The 19,894-nt window shown below is 41.9% G+C and overlaps 1 protein-coding gene across 1 annotated transcript in view; it reads left to right on the top strand.

The window, feature by feature from the left end:
* Window positions 1-3,148: 3,148 nt before the first annotated feature.
* The window catches only part of ENTPD1 (ectonucleoside triphosphate diphosphohydrolase 1), a gene marked incomplete at both ends in the record, with an annotated part of 65,387 nt that continues 48,641 nt past the window's right edge, over window positions 3,149-19,894 (top strand). The window contains one exon of the mRNA XM_079719437.1: window positions 3,149-3,206. Coding sequence (XP_079575563.1) covers window positions 3,149-3,206 — 58 coding nt within the window. The remainder of the gene's footprint in view (window positions 3,207-19,894) is intronic.

Consider the following 19,894-nt stretch of genomic DNA (forward strand, 5'->3'; position numbering starts at 1 on the left):
TGCATAATTAATGGATGAATGAATGGATGAAATTATAAAACAGTAATGACTATTAAAGTTTTTAGGTCTATTAGTATTTTTAGACTTATTTGCCCCTATACTAAATCCTAAATAGACTGCTTTGCTCTATGAGCTCATATGTCTGCTCTTTGTACTTTTTTTCCTTGCTGTCAGTGTTCTAAATGGGATATCCGTAGACATGAGATATGCCTGCAGCTCTGCAGATGGGAGAGAGTGAAAGGAAGTTGCCCTGGTTAGTTCAGATCATCATGTCCAAGGGAGAGGAATAAACTCATGTTTGATCCAGGCCATGGCCATATTTAAGGGTTTTGATCTGAGGTGTGGGGTCCAGCTCCAGGGGCATCTGGGGAGTACATTCTTGGTCTGTAGCCAAATCGTCAGGTAGGGAGATCGGTCTGCGTGAGCACCAGGGGGACATCAGAAACTGAATTTAAATCCTACTTGAAAGGAGTGGACTGAAACCAGTAGAGGGAGTTAGCCCCCTACCAATTTGGTTAACATATATGGCCAGACTCTAGTCCTGGAGTGGAAATGAAAGGTAGCCAGACAGACTGGTATACACTTTGGGATGGATTTAGCTAAAGAAGTTTTTCCAGATTCTCCCAAAGGGGAGGTTAGAGTCCTTCCAGGACACTTGACCCCAGGCATGGGAGCAATCGTGGTTTTTCAGATGCTCTCCCGCTAAGGTGAAAAAGTTCCTCATATATTCCAGGACTTAGGTGGGGTTGCTCCTCAGGATGAAAACCAATTATATCTTTACCAGAGGAGGGCAAAGCTGGGCAGGGGCAAACAGAGAGGGACAAATTGCTGATGGAAGTTCAGTGAGTAGGAGCTTCTTTCTCTTCTTTGGACCTTCTTCCCTCCGGCTTCTTAATGTCTTCATCAAAACTCACTGCTCTGACGTGTGTAGCTAATACTGCAGAGATAGTGCCATGAAGGCACTGATTTGCAGCCATCTATAAAGGACTTAGGTTGTGCCAGCCCCTATTAAGTGCTTGACTTTCACTACCTCATTTACTCCTACAACAGCCCTTTTTGCCCCCAACTTTATGGTTGATTTATTGAGTGAAGAACTGAAAATCACTTTATGGGTGGTACATTTCCTTTGTGCATCACATTGAAAGTGAGATGTTGATAAACTGGGTGGGTGGATGTGTCCAGAAAGGGGAAGGATCCAGAGGCCACGTTATATAAGGAACATGTGCTGAAGGGGGTAGGGACATGAATGTGACTGGTACTAATATGGTAGTTCCAAGAAAAAATTGGAAACTTGCTCCTGGTCACTCAGGAAGTTTAGCCAGAGGACTTTAAGGGACTGTCCAATATTGGAGAAAAGGGTTATTATAGGGCCATTTGGGGAAGTCCTGGGTCTTAGAACAGACAGTCATGAGCAGGGAGGGTGTGAAGGAGGAAGAGAGAGAGAATTTCCCTGTTGCCTTACTGACTTCATCCTGCATTAATTCATCTGAACACTTACTGTTTGTTTGTTTCTCCACAGTCTTTCTATTGTTTTATCTATTTCTGAATTGATTCCCTGAAAGCTCTAAGGATGCTTTTTAAAATTCCGGTCCTCTGTATCACAAATCCTATTGGTTTTAGGATTCTTGGATGATAGTGGGAATGGCGAGGTGGAGACATAGAGAACATCTAAGATAAAAGGACACGGGGCTGGATGTGGAAGCCTTATACACCCAGCCACATACAGATTGGACAAGTTCCCTTGCTTTTTAGCCTCAGCTTTTACATACCTGAAAACGGGATTTATATATGTGTGTATATGTATCCTCTGTGTCCTAGAGAGTTTTTCTGAGGATCAGAAAAGAGAGTGGACATAAATGTGTTTGCAAACTGTTGTTGAGACCATCAAAATGTAAAGTTTTATGACTGTCACTATTGCTCTTGTGACACTGCCATTTGCTGAACCTCATTTAATTTGGAAGCTCCCTAATTCACAATGATTTGCGTAGTGGGGTCATTACCACGTTGGAGCCTTAAATGGAGACTTTATCCATGATTCCTGAAGGGTCAGCCACCCCGGAGTCACATGAGAACAGAAAGCAAATCTTGTTTGTGAATTGGCTTCAAGTACTGTCAGTTTCAAATGGAGGTCTTGGGGGGTCCTTGGCTGGCACATCAAGGGGGCATTTCAAAGTAAAGAGGCTAAACCTTGACTAGACCTCAGAGCAAATGTGCACTCTTCTCTTTGCTACTCCCTTTCTAAAAAGGAAAACAAATTCTACTTACTTGGGTGTATGTAACTTATGTGTATCTGCTTATTCTAATCCTTTTTCCCCAAGCCTTCCTTTGCTTGTTCCATTTTATACATGGAATAATCTTCTAACATGCCGAATTTTTATAAATATCTTCTATTTTAGGACTTACACAGTATTCCTAGAAATTTTGCCTAAGTAGCACTGTGCCTTCTCTATTTCATAGGTCTGCATAAAAAACCCAATATCCATTTACATTCTTCCTGGCATTTTGATGGTAGGAAAAATATCTGAGTTTATTTTTAGGGCAAGTCACATAACAGAAAGGATAGCAAATATTTGTGGTTGCCTTGGGAACTCAGTTTCTAGATATTACTGATTATGGAAAGGAGGAACAGATTTGGAGATGGGACAATTTGGTTATCAAGAAATAGAACAGCAGGAGGCCCTAGAAGAGGGTGGAAGGAAGTAGAAGATCTATGTAAAAAATACAGGTTCCTAGTCAAATTTTTTTTCTTTTTGTCTGTTTCTGATTACTGTATACTGCCTTCCTGAGGGCAGAATATGGTGGGATGCTTTAATACCCAGGTGATTTTCTTCTTCAGTTTTGTTTTTTTGTTTTTTGTAGGAAAGATCAGGATAGCAATTTGACTATTTGCCAAATTGTCCATAAGACAGAGTATCAAAGGGAAGAGACACTGAAGCCAAGAAATCCTGCTTTTTGTATTCCTGGATCTTTCTTGGAACAGCCCATCATGCGTGACATCTGAAGATACAGCACCAGCTGCTCATGAATACAAGTTCCTTAGAGTACCCAGACTTTATGGGAGCACTAAAAACGTATTACATGGTTTGTTGCCACCATTTCCCACACTGACTCTCCCCAGCAACTCTTCACTCTGGCCAACCTCAGAGACATGGGGACTGCTGTGCACTCTGATGTCTCATGTAGAGAGTCTCATGGGCTAACTGCAGGTGTGAAGGCCTGGAAAAAGATTCTGGCTTTACTCCCCAGCCACCCCAAGACCCTGGTAGACCCAGGAAGTGGAAATTCTGGAGACCAATACTTGTATGGCCTTCTGAGTTGCACACTGCATCTGACTTGCTGTTCCCCCAGGAAACAGTTGATGTACACCCAGAATACTGAGGGCCTGTTGGAAAGCAGCCCTAGGCCTCAATGTCCTTCTCCTGGAGCTGGCAGACAATGAGGAAGGAGGGGAGAGAGTTACTTGTTGGGAGAGGAAGTAAAGCTGGAGGCTGGGCTGTGGTTAGAATTCAAGCATCAGGATCTGCAAGGCTCCAAGGCTCTCCCCACTCCATTCCATCAGGCCAGATTAGGATGGGGTGTGTTGCAGGGGGTTTAAGCCTAAGGGAGTGTGTATGTGTCAGGCACAGATGACATGGACTGGGTTCTTTTTTTTTTTTTTAATTAGTTTACCATTTTTTAATAGATTTATTTATTTATTTATGGCTGCGTTGGGTCTTCGTTGCTGTGCACGGTCTTTCTCTAGTTGCGGCAAGCGGGGGCTACTTTTCGTTGAGGTGTGCAGGCTTCTCATTTTGGTGGCTTCTCTTGTTGCAGAGCACGGGCTGTAAGGTGCGCGGGCTTCAGTAGTTGTGGCTCATGGGCTCTAGAGCGCAGGCTCAGTAGTTGTGGCGCATGGGCTTAGTTGCTTCGCGGCATGTGGGATCTTCCCGGACCAGGGCTTGAACCCGTGTCTCCTGCATTGGCAGGCATATTCTTAACCACTGCACCACCAGGGAAGCCCAGGACTGGGTTCTTTTACCTGAGGTTATAGGAGTTGACAGGCCCATACGGAGAAGTTAGGAAACACAAGTAACAGGTTCTATTACTGCATATCAGCTGGAATGGGGGCCCCTTTGTTGTGGTTGTAGTTCCAGCTCATGTGAATCGACAGCTACTGTGGAAGTCTCCCCCTCTGATCATTCTTGCGTGGCAAAAACTCCACTCTTCTCTGATTCTGTTCTCTGTTCTGCAGCATCTGCTGCCATGGCTGGACAACTCCCCTCTGTTGTCACTAATTGATTTCAGGAGGGTCTCTTGTTCCAGGCCAACTCCATTGATCTTCCCCCCAAAAGAAGGTAGAGCAGGGTATTCAAGCATTCAGATGAACTGACTTCCAATCCTAGTTCTGCCTCTTACTAGCTATATGACCTCAGGTTGGTAACTTAACTTCTCTGAGTATCAGTTTTCCCACCTGTACAATGGGATTAATATTAGTACTTAGTTTATAGCTTTGCTATAAATATTAAATGAGATCATGCAAGCCCAGCCCACACTTTGGCTCAAGCAGCAGTTGCTGGAACAGTCTTCTGTGGCCAAGATCATAAGGTCACAGGACTGGAAGGTTAGTCACAAAACCCAACCTAGCAACTTATGAGACAGAAACCATCTGTTGCAACTTTTCTCAGAGGATGGCTATGTAAACTGGCTCCACTTGGCTGAAGGAAGTGGGTAGGTGGTAGGTGGGAGTGGCAGGGATAGAAGAGAAAAGAGTTAAATGATTATCAGTTCCTCCTGGTGATTAAGAGCATAGATTTCCCAGACTCAGACAGGCTTGTGTTCAAATTCCAGCTCTGCACTCAGTGTCTGTGTGACCGTGAGCACATTACTAGACTCTCTGACCCCCCAGTTTCCTCAAGCGCAAAGTGGGCTAATGATATCTACAGTGTTGGAGGATTTCGTGAATAATGCATGTAAAGTGCTTAGCACAGTGCCTGGTACCCAGCAAGCACATAACAAATGATGATGAACATGACTGTGAAGATCACGGGAGCTTTTCTGGTCTAGAGTCCTGCTCTTTCCACCTGAGGAGGTGGGAAGGAGAAAGGGTAGGTACTGGGCAAAACTGGGTGCTGGTGAAGTAATAGATGTGTTAACTGAGGGCCTCATTTCTGAGCCACTCTTCTACTCCTGATCCCTTATGTCCTCCCACCCTGCTGCCCAGTGCCTGGGAGCTGCCTAAAGCCCTTTGCTCCTAAACCATCCCAAGGGGTGATTTGCCCCTCCGCTGTCTATACTACTTCCAAACTCCTATTCTTTCTGTTCAGCTTTGCCACAGCCAGGTTTGGGGAACACAGTCCATCTCAACAATTCACTCTAAGGTGTGAAGGACAACACAACTCCCTTCTACTTTTAAGGTCACCAGACTGTTTCTTCTTTAACTCCTCCAAATTGGAAGTTAGTTGAGTGAGAAGCAGCGGAACGTAGAGGGTACTTAGAGCACAAGGCCCTCCATATTGCCCTGAAAAGAACCTGAAAGCTAAACCTGGGGAAAGGGGTAGGATCAGCAGGAGAGGAAGAATGTGTGGGTTCCCTAACCTCCCTACTGCATCCCGCTTCTTTGCGAATCCTGATTCTAGAACGTGAGGCTGATGTTGCTACCCAAGGGAGAGGGCAACTCAGGACTGACACCCACCAAGCCAAGGTCAGCCCTAGATTCTGGCTCCCCATGCCCATTGTCAGCAGCAAAACTGGCTCCTAAAAGCACCAAATCCTGGGAGGAAAAGTATCAGCAAATGCTAAAGTGACAGGAATCTTCTCATTCACCCTAGACTTTTCTATCATGAGAAAAAGAGGAACCTTGGAATTTGGGGAAATTAAAAAAAGTTTCAACCCCATTTACAGATGTAAAAAGCCCCTGGTTACTCGGGTATTGCATATTTGCATATTTGATTTTATATGTAGATTACAGATGAAGTTATGGCATTGTGGACTATAATCATCATCATACGAATCATCACAATCATTTAATTTACAGTTCATTTGGCAGTTTCTTACACATTATTCAATTAAATTTAATCATCCTAACAACCTTGTCAAGTAGGTATTACCATTAATCCTCATTTTACAGTTGAGAAAACAAAGGGTGAGAATGTGTGTTTACTCAAGATCCCAGATCCAGTAACCTCTAGCTTTTGTTTTGCTTTTGTTTTTTGATTTAGGTGAGTGACCACCGTTAGAATGAACCATAGAAATGTGCTGGGTTATGGACTTTGCATCTTCCAATGTCAAGCATAATAAACTGTATTAATTTCCAGGAAAAGAGCTGAGAGAGAAAAAAGACTAAATCTATGATTCATGATACAACTTTTAGGGAAATTTGATCAGTCTAGTATTCCAAGTTTTATTTTGACTATCTTCTTTTTTTTCTTTTTTTTTTTCCAAATCAAAGTGTAACCTCTTGAAATAGACATGCTGCTTCTACTCTACATAAACATGAAGCTCTATATGTTACAAAGAGGTTAGAAGGATGGACCTCCTAATTCATTAAGGGCCACAAAGTCTATTCTTATTTAAAGACATAGATGTTTTAGGATGGGGAGCGAATGTTAAAGATAGTGTTTGTCTATATCAAAATACAAAGAAGCATGAGATTGGCAGCTCTGTGAAGGGCTTTGGGTAAGAATACAAAGGAGAGTGAAAAGGACATTGTTGTATGAGAATAAGATAAGCCACCCCAGTCAAGTGGAGGCTTTGGATGAAGTGTTTTTCTTACAAATTACAAAGCAAGGACAGAAGCAAAATAGACCATCAGTGGAGTATTTCAACTAAGGGAGGACTTGGTACACTGGATATGCAAATTATTAGTACAGTATTTCAAAGATATTCTACCACCTTGTCTTGCAGAAGTTGCTTAACCTATTTCATTTGCATTCTTCTTATCTGTAAAACAGGGGCTAAAACAGTACTTAACATTCAGGACCTTTAAGATTATTAAGTGAAAAAAAGTTATGTGAATTGCCTACTATAGTGCCTGGCCTGAAGAAGGTCACAAGAGATGTTGGCAACCCTGTCCTCCACTATCCCCCACCACAATCCTGTATGAAATTCTGAAGCACTATAACTTTACGTAGACATTTATTGGAAATATAATTTTCCAAAAAATACAAAGTGTGAAAAATTCTTGATTTTCCTTGCAAGTTAGAGGAAGATATTAGTGCTCTTCTTCCTTGATTTAATTCTGATACAAAAGAAAGATATGGTTAGAATGTAGGAGAAATGAGTAGTTCATTTAGGCATTAATAATCCTGAAGAAGAGAAACATAAGGCAATCAGGCACATGGCTTCAATTTTTAAGAAGGCAGATTTTTTAAAAAAATCAGAAAGATGATGGGTGAGATATCATGGCCAGATTTGCTAAAGAATATGGCTCAAAAAAGTTAAGAGTCTAAAAATGAAATAACTAACTAAATGAGAAATGTGCTTTTGTAATCACAAGTAATCTTAATGGATAAGAAAAGTGAAAGGCATTGAAAACACTCATTTGACCTGAGGGAGTTTGATAAGGAGCTCAGAAATTATGGGGGAGTTTTTTCTTTTATATTATATATTTCTCTATTTTCTAAAAATTTCTATGATGACCATAACTTTTATAAAATAAAAAACATTTCCCCAGGTATTTGTACAATAGAGAAAAAATGGTAAGTAATTGAGAAAATGTTTAGAAGCTAGGAGAATTCTTTTAAAAGTAGTATCACTAGGGCTAAGTATCATTTGGAGATGAGGCATGCAGGAAAAAATGCTAAAGATAACAAAAAAATGTTATTTTGGTTATGGTTCAGTGCAAGAACATGAACAGGAAGGGAGGTGCACAATGATAATGGATTTTACAAAGGAACTGGAACCTCTGAACTTCTGTTTTGCTTCAATCTAGAAAAATTCAGTTCAATCAATTCAAACTAAAACATGTATCATTAAGAAGTCATTGAAACAGATGGGAAGTTATTAAGAGAGCCCCTGACTCTTCTAAATAAGTTTAAAGAACATTACAGAGATGATGTTCTTTAACTTCTCAGAGTTAGTAATCTAAATCATAAAATATGGGAGAGGATGGATTCAGGAAACTCCACATGAGGTTGATTCTTGGCAAATCCTTAAAATAAACATGAAAGATTTATTAACACCTAGGACAAAAACAGTCCCCAATCACTTGAAACTGACATAGTTTTACTAAGTCAAGTTATATCAAATTACCCCAATTTGATATGGGGTAATTATGGGGAAGATGTGCAGGAAGTTCTTAGAGTTAATAGATTTTGGTGGTCTCTCAAATTTATAGAAATAGTGTACTTTATTTCAGCAAGAGGGTCACAAAATTTTTTGGTTATAGAAAATTTCAAACAAAAACAAAGAGAGTAGTATATAGTATAATAAACCTCTACATACCCATTACCCATCTTCAACATTTATCAATACATGTTCTGAGATTTTTGTTTCCTCTGTTACTCTCCCTTCCACCAAGCCTTTTTGTTGTTGGTATCGGAATTTTTTACAGCAAATCCCACATATTAGGTAATTTTACTGGTAAGTACTTCAGTATGAGAAAGATGTATAACAAAGTCTTTCATGATATGCTTAGCAGTTGCTAAGGATAAAATTCACGTGCACTCTAGCTGTTTTTTCCAGTGACAGTGTCTTACTTGCTTGCTTGCCTGCCATCTTGCCAGGGTGCTGGCGTTGGGCTCAGTAGCTTTCTTTGGTATACCTTGGAATCCCTTACTCCACCTCTCCCCGCCAACCCCTGATGAAACCTCCTAGAGTGATTTTGAAGCTTGCTTCTTTGAGGAGCTGCTTAGGAATTCCCTTTCTGCTATTTCAACCCCCCTCCACCACTGTGTTAAACAATCCTAAAGTCAGCTTCACAAGGCTGACTGGCTTCAGGGATTGTGAACCAGAGCTGCCTTTAAAAAGGAGCCTGGAGGTAGCTGAGGGAATTGCCTGTTGGGAACAGACTGGAGGTGTGCTGCCCCACGTACCTTCACAGTCTCTTATAAAAAGAGACGTATGGGTGGGATGTGTTGAGTTGTTTACAAAAATAGCACAGAGAAAACCCCTCTGAAATCATGGGGAAAAGTCCCATGGTTGTGCCTTAAATATAAAGAATAAACTGGATACAGTCTTCACCCACTGTACCCCTAAAAGCTCTCATAACTTGTCTTCTCTATTTTTTAAAATATCAGCCATTAAGTGGGAGGTAGCAGTGGTTTTCAAAGTGTGGTCCCTGGACCAGCATCCGCAGCATTACCTAGAAACTTGTTAGAAGTGCACATTCTCTGGCCTCACCCCAGACATACTGAATCAGAAACTCTGAGGATGGGGTCCAGCAGTTTTTGTTTTAATAAACCTTCCTGGTGATTCTGAGCAGGTTTATGGTTGAGAACTGGACTATAGGACTATAGAAACTATGACTTTAGAAGGTTCTCTAGAAGTTGTACAGAGCCTGCCCTCTGACACAGGGCTGAGCAGGAAAACTGCAAGCTGAAGAAACTTCGGCTGTAACCCCTGAGCCAGGGTGGGGAGTGGAGTTGACATTTGCTTAGTAAAATAGGTCATGTGGGAGGAGAGAAAAACTACTAATAGAGAAGAGCAAAACCAAGTGGAATCAGAATGACAAGGCAGTGGCCAATACACTCGTCGTTACAAAACTAGAAAGTTCCTATTCAAATGACTATAGTTACTAATACATACCTACATAGGAAGGAATTATAAGATATGAATTGAGGTTTTCTTTTAATATGCTGTATTTTGTTTCACCTTGGAGACGTAGCTTGTGAAAATATTTTGTCTAGTAGGTCTGGTCAGTCCTTAATTGAAGCTCTATGTTGACAGGAAAATAGAAACTTGCTGAATTTTAAAAACATGATTTGGCTGCTACCTAATTGGAGTTTTGTGGTAAAGAATCATAGATGCCAGAAGTGTGAAAAAGTTACGATCTTAATCATAACCATATTGACCATAACAACAACAATAATCATCATAACTACAGTTACCATTTATTGAATGCCTACTGTGTGCAGACACTGCTGTGTGCTTGGCACTAGGGATAAAGTTGTGGATAAGCAGACTTGGTCCTTGCCCTCCAAAGCAGTGGTTCTCAACCTTGGCTACATATTAGTTGCACCAGGAAGCCATTAAAAATTAACAATGCCCAGGCTTCACCTCAGTGATTCTGACTTAATTAGTCTGGGATGGGACTCGGGGTTTCGTATTTTCACAAAGTTCTCCAGTGACTCTAATGTGCAGCTAGACTTGAGAATGACTGACGAGGTGAAAGACTTAAGCAGGTAGCTAATTAATTACAGTAGCCTTAAGTGATATGAGGAAAAATTTAGAGTGCTGTGAGGAGTGCCAGCTAGTGTGGGGTTCATGGAAGGGGTCTCTGAGGCATCCTTGAGGAAGGACTTGCACCTGGAATCTGAAGGCTGAGCAGAACATAGCTAAGCAAAGAGAGTGGGAGGAGAATGTTCTAGGCAGAGTTAAAAAATTGTGCGGGGGCCCGGTGGCAGGGGAAGAAAGGTGAAGTGAGGGCTGAAAGGAGGCAAAGAGTGAGGGAAGGGTGGTGATAAGGGAGGCTGGAAACCCAAGAAGGGGCAGGACAAGTAGGACCTATGGGTTACATGAAGAATTGTGGTCTTTATTCTAAAGTAATGGGAAGCTATGAAGGGTTTTAAGTAACTAGTGGGTGATGTGATCATATGGAGACTTTGAAAAGGTCACTGCGGCTGCAGTGTGGCAAACAAATTGTCGAGAGGCAAGAGTGGATGCAGGGAGACCAGTTAGGAGCCTGCTGTGGGAGGTGGTGGTGGCTGGACCAAGAAGGTGGCAGGGTGATGGGGGGGCGTGTGGGCGTCAGAATCTTTGGGAGGTAGAACCCCAGGACTTGACACAGTAACATTTGGCTCAGTAACATTTGCTGAATGAGCGGGCTCCTTGGATGTGAAGGACAAGGGTGAGGAAGGAATGGAGGATGATGCCATTTTTCTTGGGTCACAACTGGATGAGTAGTAGAGATGCTCACTGAGCTCTGGGCATTGAACTGTGGAGAGCTGGGGGAGGAACAGGTTTGGGGAGAAGGGGAAAGCATGAATTCTGTTTGGGCAGAAAAGGTTTGAGGTGCCTGTGAGTTATCCAAGGTGAAAGGTCAAGGAGGCAGCTGAAAGGTCAGGAATACATATGTCTGGGCTAAATATAAGTTAGTGTATTTCCCACATATGGACAGTACTAACCGAGGCCATGGGGCTGGTTGGAATCACTCTAATCCTTCTTTTCATACAGAGCTCACTGCATCTTCACATCAGCTTCCCAAATTAAGTGATGGATGTTTTTAAAATTTCAGTCTAGAAAATGAAATTTAAAAAGGCTAAGTAACTTTCCCAAGTCACACAGCTAGTTAAGAGGCAGGGGTGAGTGTCCATCCTACAGGATAGTTATAATAATCAAAAACAAGGAAATAGATGCATTATTACCTAATCATACTGCTTCTCTTAGAATGACTCACTGTCAGAGACAATGTAGTTAACCATGCTTGCTTAGAAAGGACCGGCTAAATGTGTAGTTCTTTCCATTATACACTTATCATCTGAGTCTATTATTCTTGGTAATTCAGCGAGAAAGTATTCCATGGAGTTTATGACTAAGCTCTGGGATCCAGATTTGGGATTTACTGCCTAAACATCTGCCCTCTTGCTTCCTACAATACATGCAAACTGAAGTCGAGTTGCCTGGCAGCTCACTAAAAATAGTCAGAACCATAGAGTTGAGAAGTTAAAACACATTTGGAATAATCAAATAAATCTCCCCTTTTCTTGAGGGAAAACATTGTGTACTAAAAATTCAAATCAATCTTACCCATTCATTTATTCAACTGACATATGGAATACTGACACAGACCAGACCCTTTGCTGGCTTCTGGAGACCTAAAAAGGTATACTGTGTTCTCAAGGTGCTCAGTCTCATAGAGGAGACTGACACAGGTTAAAGGCCATTATAGCATTGTGGGAGGGAAGCTATGAGACAGATGCAAAGGAGGGTATTTAATCCATCATTAGAGGAGGGGAAAGAGGCTTTCAGGAAGACTTTCTGGAAGTGGTGACACATAAACTGATTATCCTCAGCTTCAATTTCTTCATAAGGTACAAAAAGATAAAGAAGAGAGCTTCAGGCAGAAAAAAAAGGCAGGAACATTGTACAAGACATGAAGATATGAAAAAGAAGGGCCAATTTAGAGACTACCACCTTGAACTACACCTGAATTGTGTGGGGACTTGGCCTTAAAATTGTGGTTAAAGAGTTTAACTTTTATTTGGAGACACATGGGAATCACTGAAGAAGTTCACATTGGTGGGGTCATATAATCAGGTTTGCATTTTTAGGATGATCATGGTAGCTTCAAAGTAGAGGACAGATTAAAGGGGAAGAGCCTAGATGTGGGGAGGCCTCTACAGAAGCTATTGTAGAAGTCCAGGCAAGAAATAGATAAATGAAAAGATTTGGGAGATATTTAGTGGGTAGAATCAGTAAAACCTCGGAGGAAGTTTGCTTGGAGGGAGAAGGGAGAGTCTGGGGAGACTGGGGGCATGGTGCTGACCTTCACTGAGCAGATTATACAGAACAATTGGAGTGGGAAAGAAAGTTTAGTTTTAGACATGGTGATTTTGGCTGTAGAACATCAAAGCAGGTATGTTCAGTAGGTGACTAGAATTATAGATTTGGAGCTCAAGATAAAGTCCTGTACCGGAGATACAGATCAGGGGGTCATCCCAATAAAGTTTAGGGAGCCATCACCGTTCAGTTGGTCGTATGTGTATGAAGCGACATGAGCTAAGTTTCCAAGATGGAACACTGTGGAACATCCCTGTTTAAAGAGTATGGTGAGAAAAAGGTGCCAGCAAAGTAAGGGTCAGAGAAGTAAGAGGACTATTCGAAGAGTCTGGTGTCATGGGAGCCAAGAAAAGAGAATTTATGTAGTAAACAGTGTCAATTTCTATAGGAAATGGAAAATCATCCATCGGATATTTGTGTGAGTGGCATTAGTAGAATGGTGGGACAGAAGCCAGGTGTGGTGGATCAGGGAGTGAGTGGGTTGTGGGAAGGTGGAATTTAGGAATGCACAGAGTGCAAGGAGGAAAACAGAACAAGTCAGAGGAAGTCAAATCTTAAGAACTGGTGCGGCCCGTATCAGCTCACTGGGAGGCTGGAGGCAGAGAGCCGAAGGCAAGAGAAATGGAATGAACGTCCCTGAGCTGCATAAAGCTCTGAGAAAAGGGGGAGTGGCCTTTCTCCACCCTGTCCTAAGAGCCTTGGTGGTGGTGGGCCCAGGAGCGTCTTTGTTATCTGATTTAGCTATCCCATGCCTGAAGACGGTCTACCAATGCAGCATTCTCAGAGGTCAGTTCTAGGCAACAAAGACTTTCCTGGAAGGTGGAGTAAAATTTTCCTCTTCATCTCTTGCATTCCTCAGAGTCTTTGGGTGTGTACGAATTTTTATGAAGAATTTCAACTATTTTAGCCACCATTTCCAAGGACCATAAGGTATGGTTCCTTGTACAGTATCCTTGTGTGGTATCCTGAGCTTTTGCTGAGGTGGAGACACTTTCCCCTCCACTAAGAACATTATTATAATTCCAAAGAAGGGAGAGTATATGGGATCCCTCTTGTTTGCTTTGACCCCCTAAAGTGTGCTTCCTTGTCTGGCTGAACCCCTCCTACCTCTGTGAGTCTGAGCAAATAAGAAAGCAGCCCGCCTGGGGGTGAGCAAGAAGTGCATAGACTGTGCTGTACATGTGGCTCCTGTGGTCTCCGCATCGCATCAGTATTCTACAGGCAGCCTGCGTCTCATAGGGAGAGACAATCTATTTCACTTTGTGGAATAAAGAAAATGAGAATTCCATGAAACCAAACATGCATATGAGGTATCTATATGTGACATAATACCCCCTATTGTTTAACAATGATTAGCTCACTTTTCACCTTGTAGAAAAATCATGGCAAGATAACTTGAACATGAAATCATAGTAGGGGGTTAGTTTGATTAACTTTGAGGAGTCATCCTACATCACTATGGAGAAAGAACTTTCAGGGGAGTGACCACGAGCCAAGGCACCTTCTCTCCCAAGGCTGTGCTAGAGGCACACTGCATTGACCAGTTCTTTTAGTTGCCTTTTCACTCCATGCAGATGACCTTGCCTCACCATATTCACACATCTTTCTTCATTCAGTATACAAAATTGAGTAGGACATCACTTTCTTAGTTGCATTCTGGATTCGAGGAAATACTCAAGTCACAAGATTGAACATACTTTTTTTTTTTTAATTGTGGGCGATTTTGGTAGGAGCTGCCCTTATCTGTTATGGGTTGATCTTATTAGTCTTTCTCTAAGGAAGACACTTTCTCCAAGGTCCAGGAACCTTTCTTTAACCCCTCCTGCTTTCCACCTCACTAAATGAGTACAGAAAATAGGCTTTAAAAAATCTAGGGTACTCTCAGATTGCCCCTCCCAAGTATCAGTTGTATCTGTCACATCCTTGACAGGAACTAGATACTAAACAATTTAAGATTGAGTTCTCACATAAGCATCTAAAGTGCAGATACTCTGTGTTGATTGTTGAAGAGAGCTGCTTAGATACCAGATGATCTGTGACAGAGTTACCATGGACATTTAGAAACTTGATCATATCTTATTCAGAGAGCTGTTCCCTCTTGTATTGATACATAACAGCAGAGGTGCCAAATTTCCCTTCGAATAAAGCTTTTAATCCACCCAAAGCCTGGCCAAATGAGACCTGACGATTTTGCACTAAAGAATACAAAAGAGATGACACTGATCTGGGAAGACTGAATGAGTGGGGACCCAGAGACGGATGCTTGGACTAATTAAGTGGGTGAGTGGCTGGCACAGTGGTAGAGTGGGCAGAGGATCAGCAAAGTTGACATCAAACCACCAACGCATCTCTTCCCATTTACCCTATGCCCACCTTCCAGGTTCCTAGCATCTTTGTCACTTTAATCCAAACTGGAAACCCTCTGTAGATTCTTTCTCTTCAACTCAGAGCCTTTGGGTTTTCAGGAATTTTTATTAAGAATTTTTAATTGCTCAGAGAATTAAGGAAGGAAGGAAGAGAGGGAAGGGGGAGAAGAAGGAGGAGAAAGAAGGGAGGGGAAAGAAGAAGGGAGGGAGTGAGGAAGGTCACACGGTAAAATAGTTTATGAATTGCTCAATGCAAAAGGGCATTAACATGCAGGCCTGGGACTCTATCCTTGGGGGGACCTGCCTACAGGGTTGGCCTTTGGCTGGTGTCTGGGAGCTTGGATTTGGGGAGGGTTCTCACCATTCTGAGAATTAAGGAAATGGCTTGCTGTGCCTGGACTGTTTATGCAGGTAGTGAGGTTTGTGTTGGGCATCTGCTTTCCATCTGGAGTCTGGAATCTTTTTTTTTTTTTTTTTTGCGGTACACGGGCCTCTCACTGTTGTGGCCTTTCCCGTTGAGGAACACAGGCTCCGGACGCGCAGGCTCAGCGGCCATGGCTCACGGGCCTAGCCGCTCCGCGGCATGTGGGATCTTTCCGGACCGGGGCATGAACCTGTGTCCCCTGCATCGGCAGGCGGACTCTCAACCACTGCGCCACCAGGGAAGCTCTGGAGTCTGGAATCTTGGTGTATGCTGGATGGTAGGTGCCTGTGTGACTGGCCCCCAGTGAAGGCCCTGTGCTCTGGTGAGCTTCTCTGATAGACAACATTTCACATGTGTTATCACAACTCATTGCTGGAGAATTAAATGTGTCCTGTGGTCTCCACTGGGAGAAGACCCTTGGAAGCTTGCACCTGGTTTCCCCTAGACTTTGTCTCATACTTCTTTTCTCTTTGTTGATTTTTCTTCATATTCTTTGACTGTAATAAATCTTAGTCATGAGTTATGACTATATGCTGAGTCCTGTGAGTCCTCCTAGTGAATCTATAACTTTTCAGAGATGTCTATGCCTTTACCCAGTGGGAACATACTGTTCACATTGTTCCACATCTTGCTTTTCACGATATAAAATGTTTTGAAGACCATTTGCATCAACATTCATAGATCTCAATCTTTTCCATGCCTGAATAGTATTATGCATAACTGTACTAGAATTTATATATTCAGATCTCAATTAATGGACCTTTAGTAACTTATATTATTGCAATTACAAATAATGCTACATTGAACATTCCTATACATGCATCTTTTCATACATTGATAAGTATTACCAGCAGGTTAAATTCCTAGAAGTAGAATTCTTGGGTCAAAGGATATATATGCTTTGCTCTTTGATAGATATTGCAAAATTGCCCCCCACCAAAGAGGCTGTGTGGATTTTTACTCCCATGAACATGCAAGAAGTGCCTGTTTCCCCATATTTTTGTTGGTATACGTTTCTTTATCAAATTTTCAATAAAATTCACCCTTTTTAGGTGTACAGTTCTGTGAATTTTAACAGATGTGTGTAGTCTTGTAACTACCACCACAATCAAGATACAGAATGTTTCCATCATCTCAGAAAGTTCCCTTGTGGACCTTTGTAGTCAATCCTCAGTTCCTGAAACTGCGTATTGATCTGATTCCTGTCCTTAGTTTTGCCTTTTTCAGAATATCATATAAATGAAATCACACATAGTCTTTTGAGTCTGGCTTCTTTCACTTAGCATAATGCTTTTGAGATTCATCCATGTTGTTGCATTTATGAGTAGTTTATGCCCTGTTTGTTGCTGAATAGAATTCCATTGTATCACAATTTGAGTACATTCACTAGTTGATGAGCACTTGGGTTGTTTTGAGTTTTTGGTGATGAATAAAGCTGTTAGAAATATTTAGGTACAGGTTTTTGTGTAGACATGTCTTCATTCTTTTTGGGTAAATACCTAAGAGTAGGATTGCCTGGTCATATGGTAAGTATATGTTTAACTTCATAAGAAACTACCAAACCCTTTCCAAAGTAGCTGAGCCATTTTGCATCCCCAGCAGCAGTGTATGAGAGTTTCAGTAGCTCTGCATCCTTGCCAACATTTGGTATTGTCAGGTTTTTTTTGCCATTCTAATGAGTATGTAATAACATTATATATTTATCAAACTTTAAAAAAACTTCACTATTCTAAGTAATAAAAGGTATGTCAATTTTCATTGACTACATTTCTTTAAGTTAGGGTAATTAGAATACTTCTAATATGTTGAAAATATTTCTTTTTCTTTAAGTTGCCTAGTTATGTTCTTTGCCCATTTTTCTACTAGATGGGTTGATCATTTTCTTAATGATTTTTAATGACTCTGTGTATACTAAGGAAACCAACTATTTCATAGTCGTTGCAAACATTTTCCTCAGTTTGTTATTTTTTACTTTGCTTATGGCATATTTTGCTGCAGAAATATTTTTATGTTGCTTCTGACTTTTGTACCTCGTAGGTACAAAAATGAGAAGGTAGAAATAAGATAACTTACAAATGTGAGATGTAGAAAACAGAGGGCTGTAAGGCTGGGCAATGTGGGTGAATCAGTTCACCCCATCCCCACTCCGACCCCCACACTAGTGATATTTGGCCAGCACAGATTTTCTCAGTCTTTCTCACCAGCAACACATACCCAAGGCTTGTTGACAAACACAGCTGCTTTGAGAAAAGATAGAATCCCTAGGGCACAATTCTTCAATTTCAGATGTGGAAGATGATTTGTTTAGCAGAAGCAATGTGTTTATTGCAGAGACCATCAATACAGGAGATTGTTAACACTTGTTGGCTGGGACACAGGGTATTCCTGTCTGCAGTCTCAATGATATCACTCTGCCGGAAACAACCCTCCTCCTTGCCAACCCTATACTTGAGTAGGGGATTCCACGATGTCCGCAAAGACCTATTGTGCTCCATGCAGTCTTGGGTAAAAGAATTCAGGAAAGGCCAGAAGGGGTGTGGGTGAGGAGGGAGACGAAATGGTGGGAGGAAGTGAGGAGAAGGAGAGAGAGGGAAGGGGATTCCTTTGCTTCCTTATTTCCCACACCCAGATCCTCTGTTGGCATTTGATTTTTGCAGTCATTAACGTTTTTAGAGTCAGGCACATCAGTGCCAAGTCAGTTACTTGCTGCTAATCTGAGAAGAGCACAGCCCACAGCAAAAAGAATGGTGGGATGGAGAGTGTGGGGTTGGCAGAGTCTGATTTGCAGGAAGAGCTTGTTGTGCACTCCCACCCCGGTTCCACTGCCCCGGGTCACTAAATGGCCTCTTCCCACCCAAAGCTGAACCTCTGAGGTGCCCACTCAGGATCAGCCAGTCTACTTTGTTAGGATAAATACACTCCTTTTCTAACTAAAGAGCTGTGAACTGAGACTAACCAGCTAATTAACATCTCAAAGAGCAGAAACAAAAGATCATAAGTAAAAGCAAGTAAATTTCTCTGAAGTCTTGGGTTCAGGAGATCAGTGGAACAGGACATGGGTATTTACTCAATAACCTGTCTCTCTACCTCTCTTTCTATTCCCACCCCCACCTATCCCTTCCCCTCTTATTCTCTGGCTCCTTCTCCCAAGCCTGTGTCTATCTTGTTTTCCCTCCCTCTCCTTTACTTTTCACCCTTTAACTAACTGGTCATCATTGAGGCCTTGAAGTACATTTTTAGTATTTGTCTATTTATTGACATTGTACTTAAAAGCAGGCAGGAAAAAAACCCCACCAAATTAAACTGCTTTATCCTCAAACTTGACTCTGGATTTATTACTTGGGAAAATATGGGGGGAGGTATGTGTGAAATGTAAGATCTTTCTATTTGAACAGAACTTTGGGTGAGTTCTTTTGCATTGTGTCACCTGAGAAGGAATGAAGCTGAGTAATTTCTATGCATCTCTAATGCAGGGCAGTGCTTGAGGCAGTGGAGTGGAGTTGAGAGACTTGGATCCAGTCACTGCTCTGTCAGTTGCAAGCTGTGTGACTTTGAGCAAGTCCCTTAGCCTCCCTAGGAACAGTAATCCCAGCCTCTGCCTCTTAGCTGCTAGCTTCTGACCATCAGGGACCGAGAGACTTCATATTTTATTTTATTTTTTCACATCTTTATTAGAGTATAAATGCTTTACAATATTGTGTTAGTTTCTGCTGTACAACAAAGTGAATCAGTTATATGTGTACATATGTTCCCATATCCCCTCCCTCTTGAGCCTCCCTTTCACCCTCCCTATCCCACCCCTCTAGGTGGTCACAAAGCATCGAGCTGATCTCCCTGTGCTATGCAGCAGCTTCCCGCTAGCCATCCATTTTACATTTGGTAGTGTGTATATGTCAGTGCTACTCTCTCACTTCGTCCCAACTTCCCCTTCCCCCACTGTGCCCTCCAGTTTGTTCTCTAAGACTTCATATTTTAAAAATATAACATTGTCTGGTGTCATCAGTGACAACAGTCCAGACAGCCCCTTCAGCCAAATCCTCAAAGTCAGTCACTTTTCACTTCTGAATCATGAGATTGGCTTCTATGTACAGCGCTAGTACCACACAACAGGCACTGTACTAAGCCTTAGTCATGTGGTATAGGGTAGGGTGGTGGCTAAAAGCCTGGCCTCTGGATCCAGAATGCCTGACTTTAATTCCTGATCCCAACATTTACATCAGTGTAAGTTTGGGCAATCTTCTTAACCTCTCTCTGACTCAGTTTCCTCACCTGTAAAGTGACAATAATGAGGATAATAATAGTACCTGTAATTTGTGACCTTATTTGGAAGTAAAGTCTTTGCAAATGTAATTAAGGATCTTGAGATCGTTCTGGCTTTAGGATGGGCCCTAAATCTAATGACTGGTGTCCTCATAAGAGAAAGGAGAGGGAAATTTGATACACACAGAGACAGGGAAAAAGGCCATGT

This window comes from Hyperoodon ampullatus, assembly GCF_949752795.1.
Source record: "Hyperoodon ampullatus genome assembly, chromosome: 1".
Lineage (NCBI taxonomy): Eukaryota > Metazoa > Chordata > Mammalia > Artiodactyla > Ziphiidae > Hyperoodon > Hyperoodon ampullatus.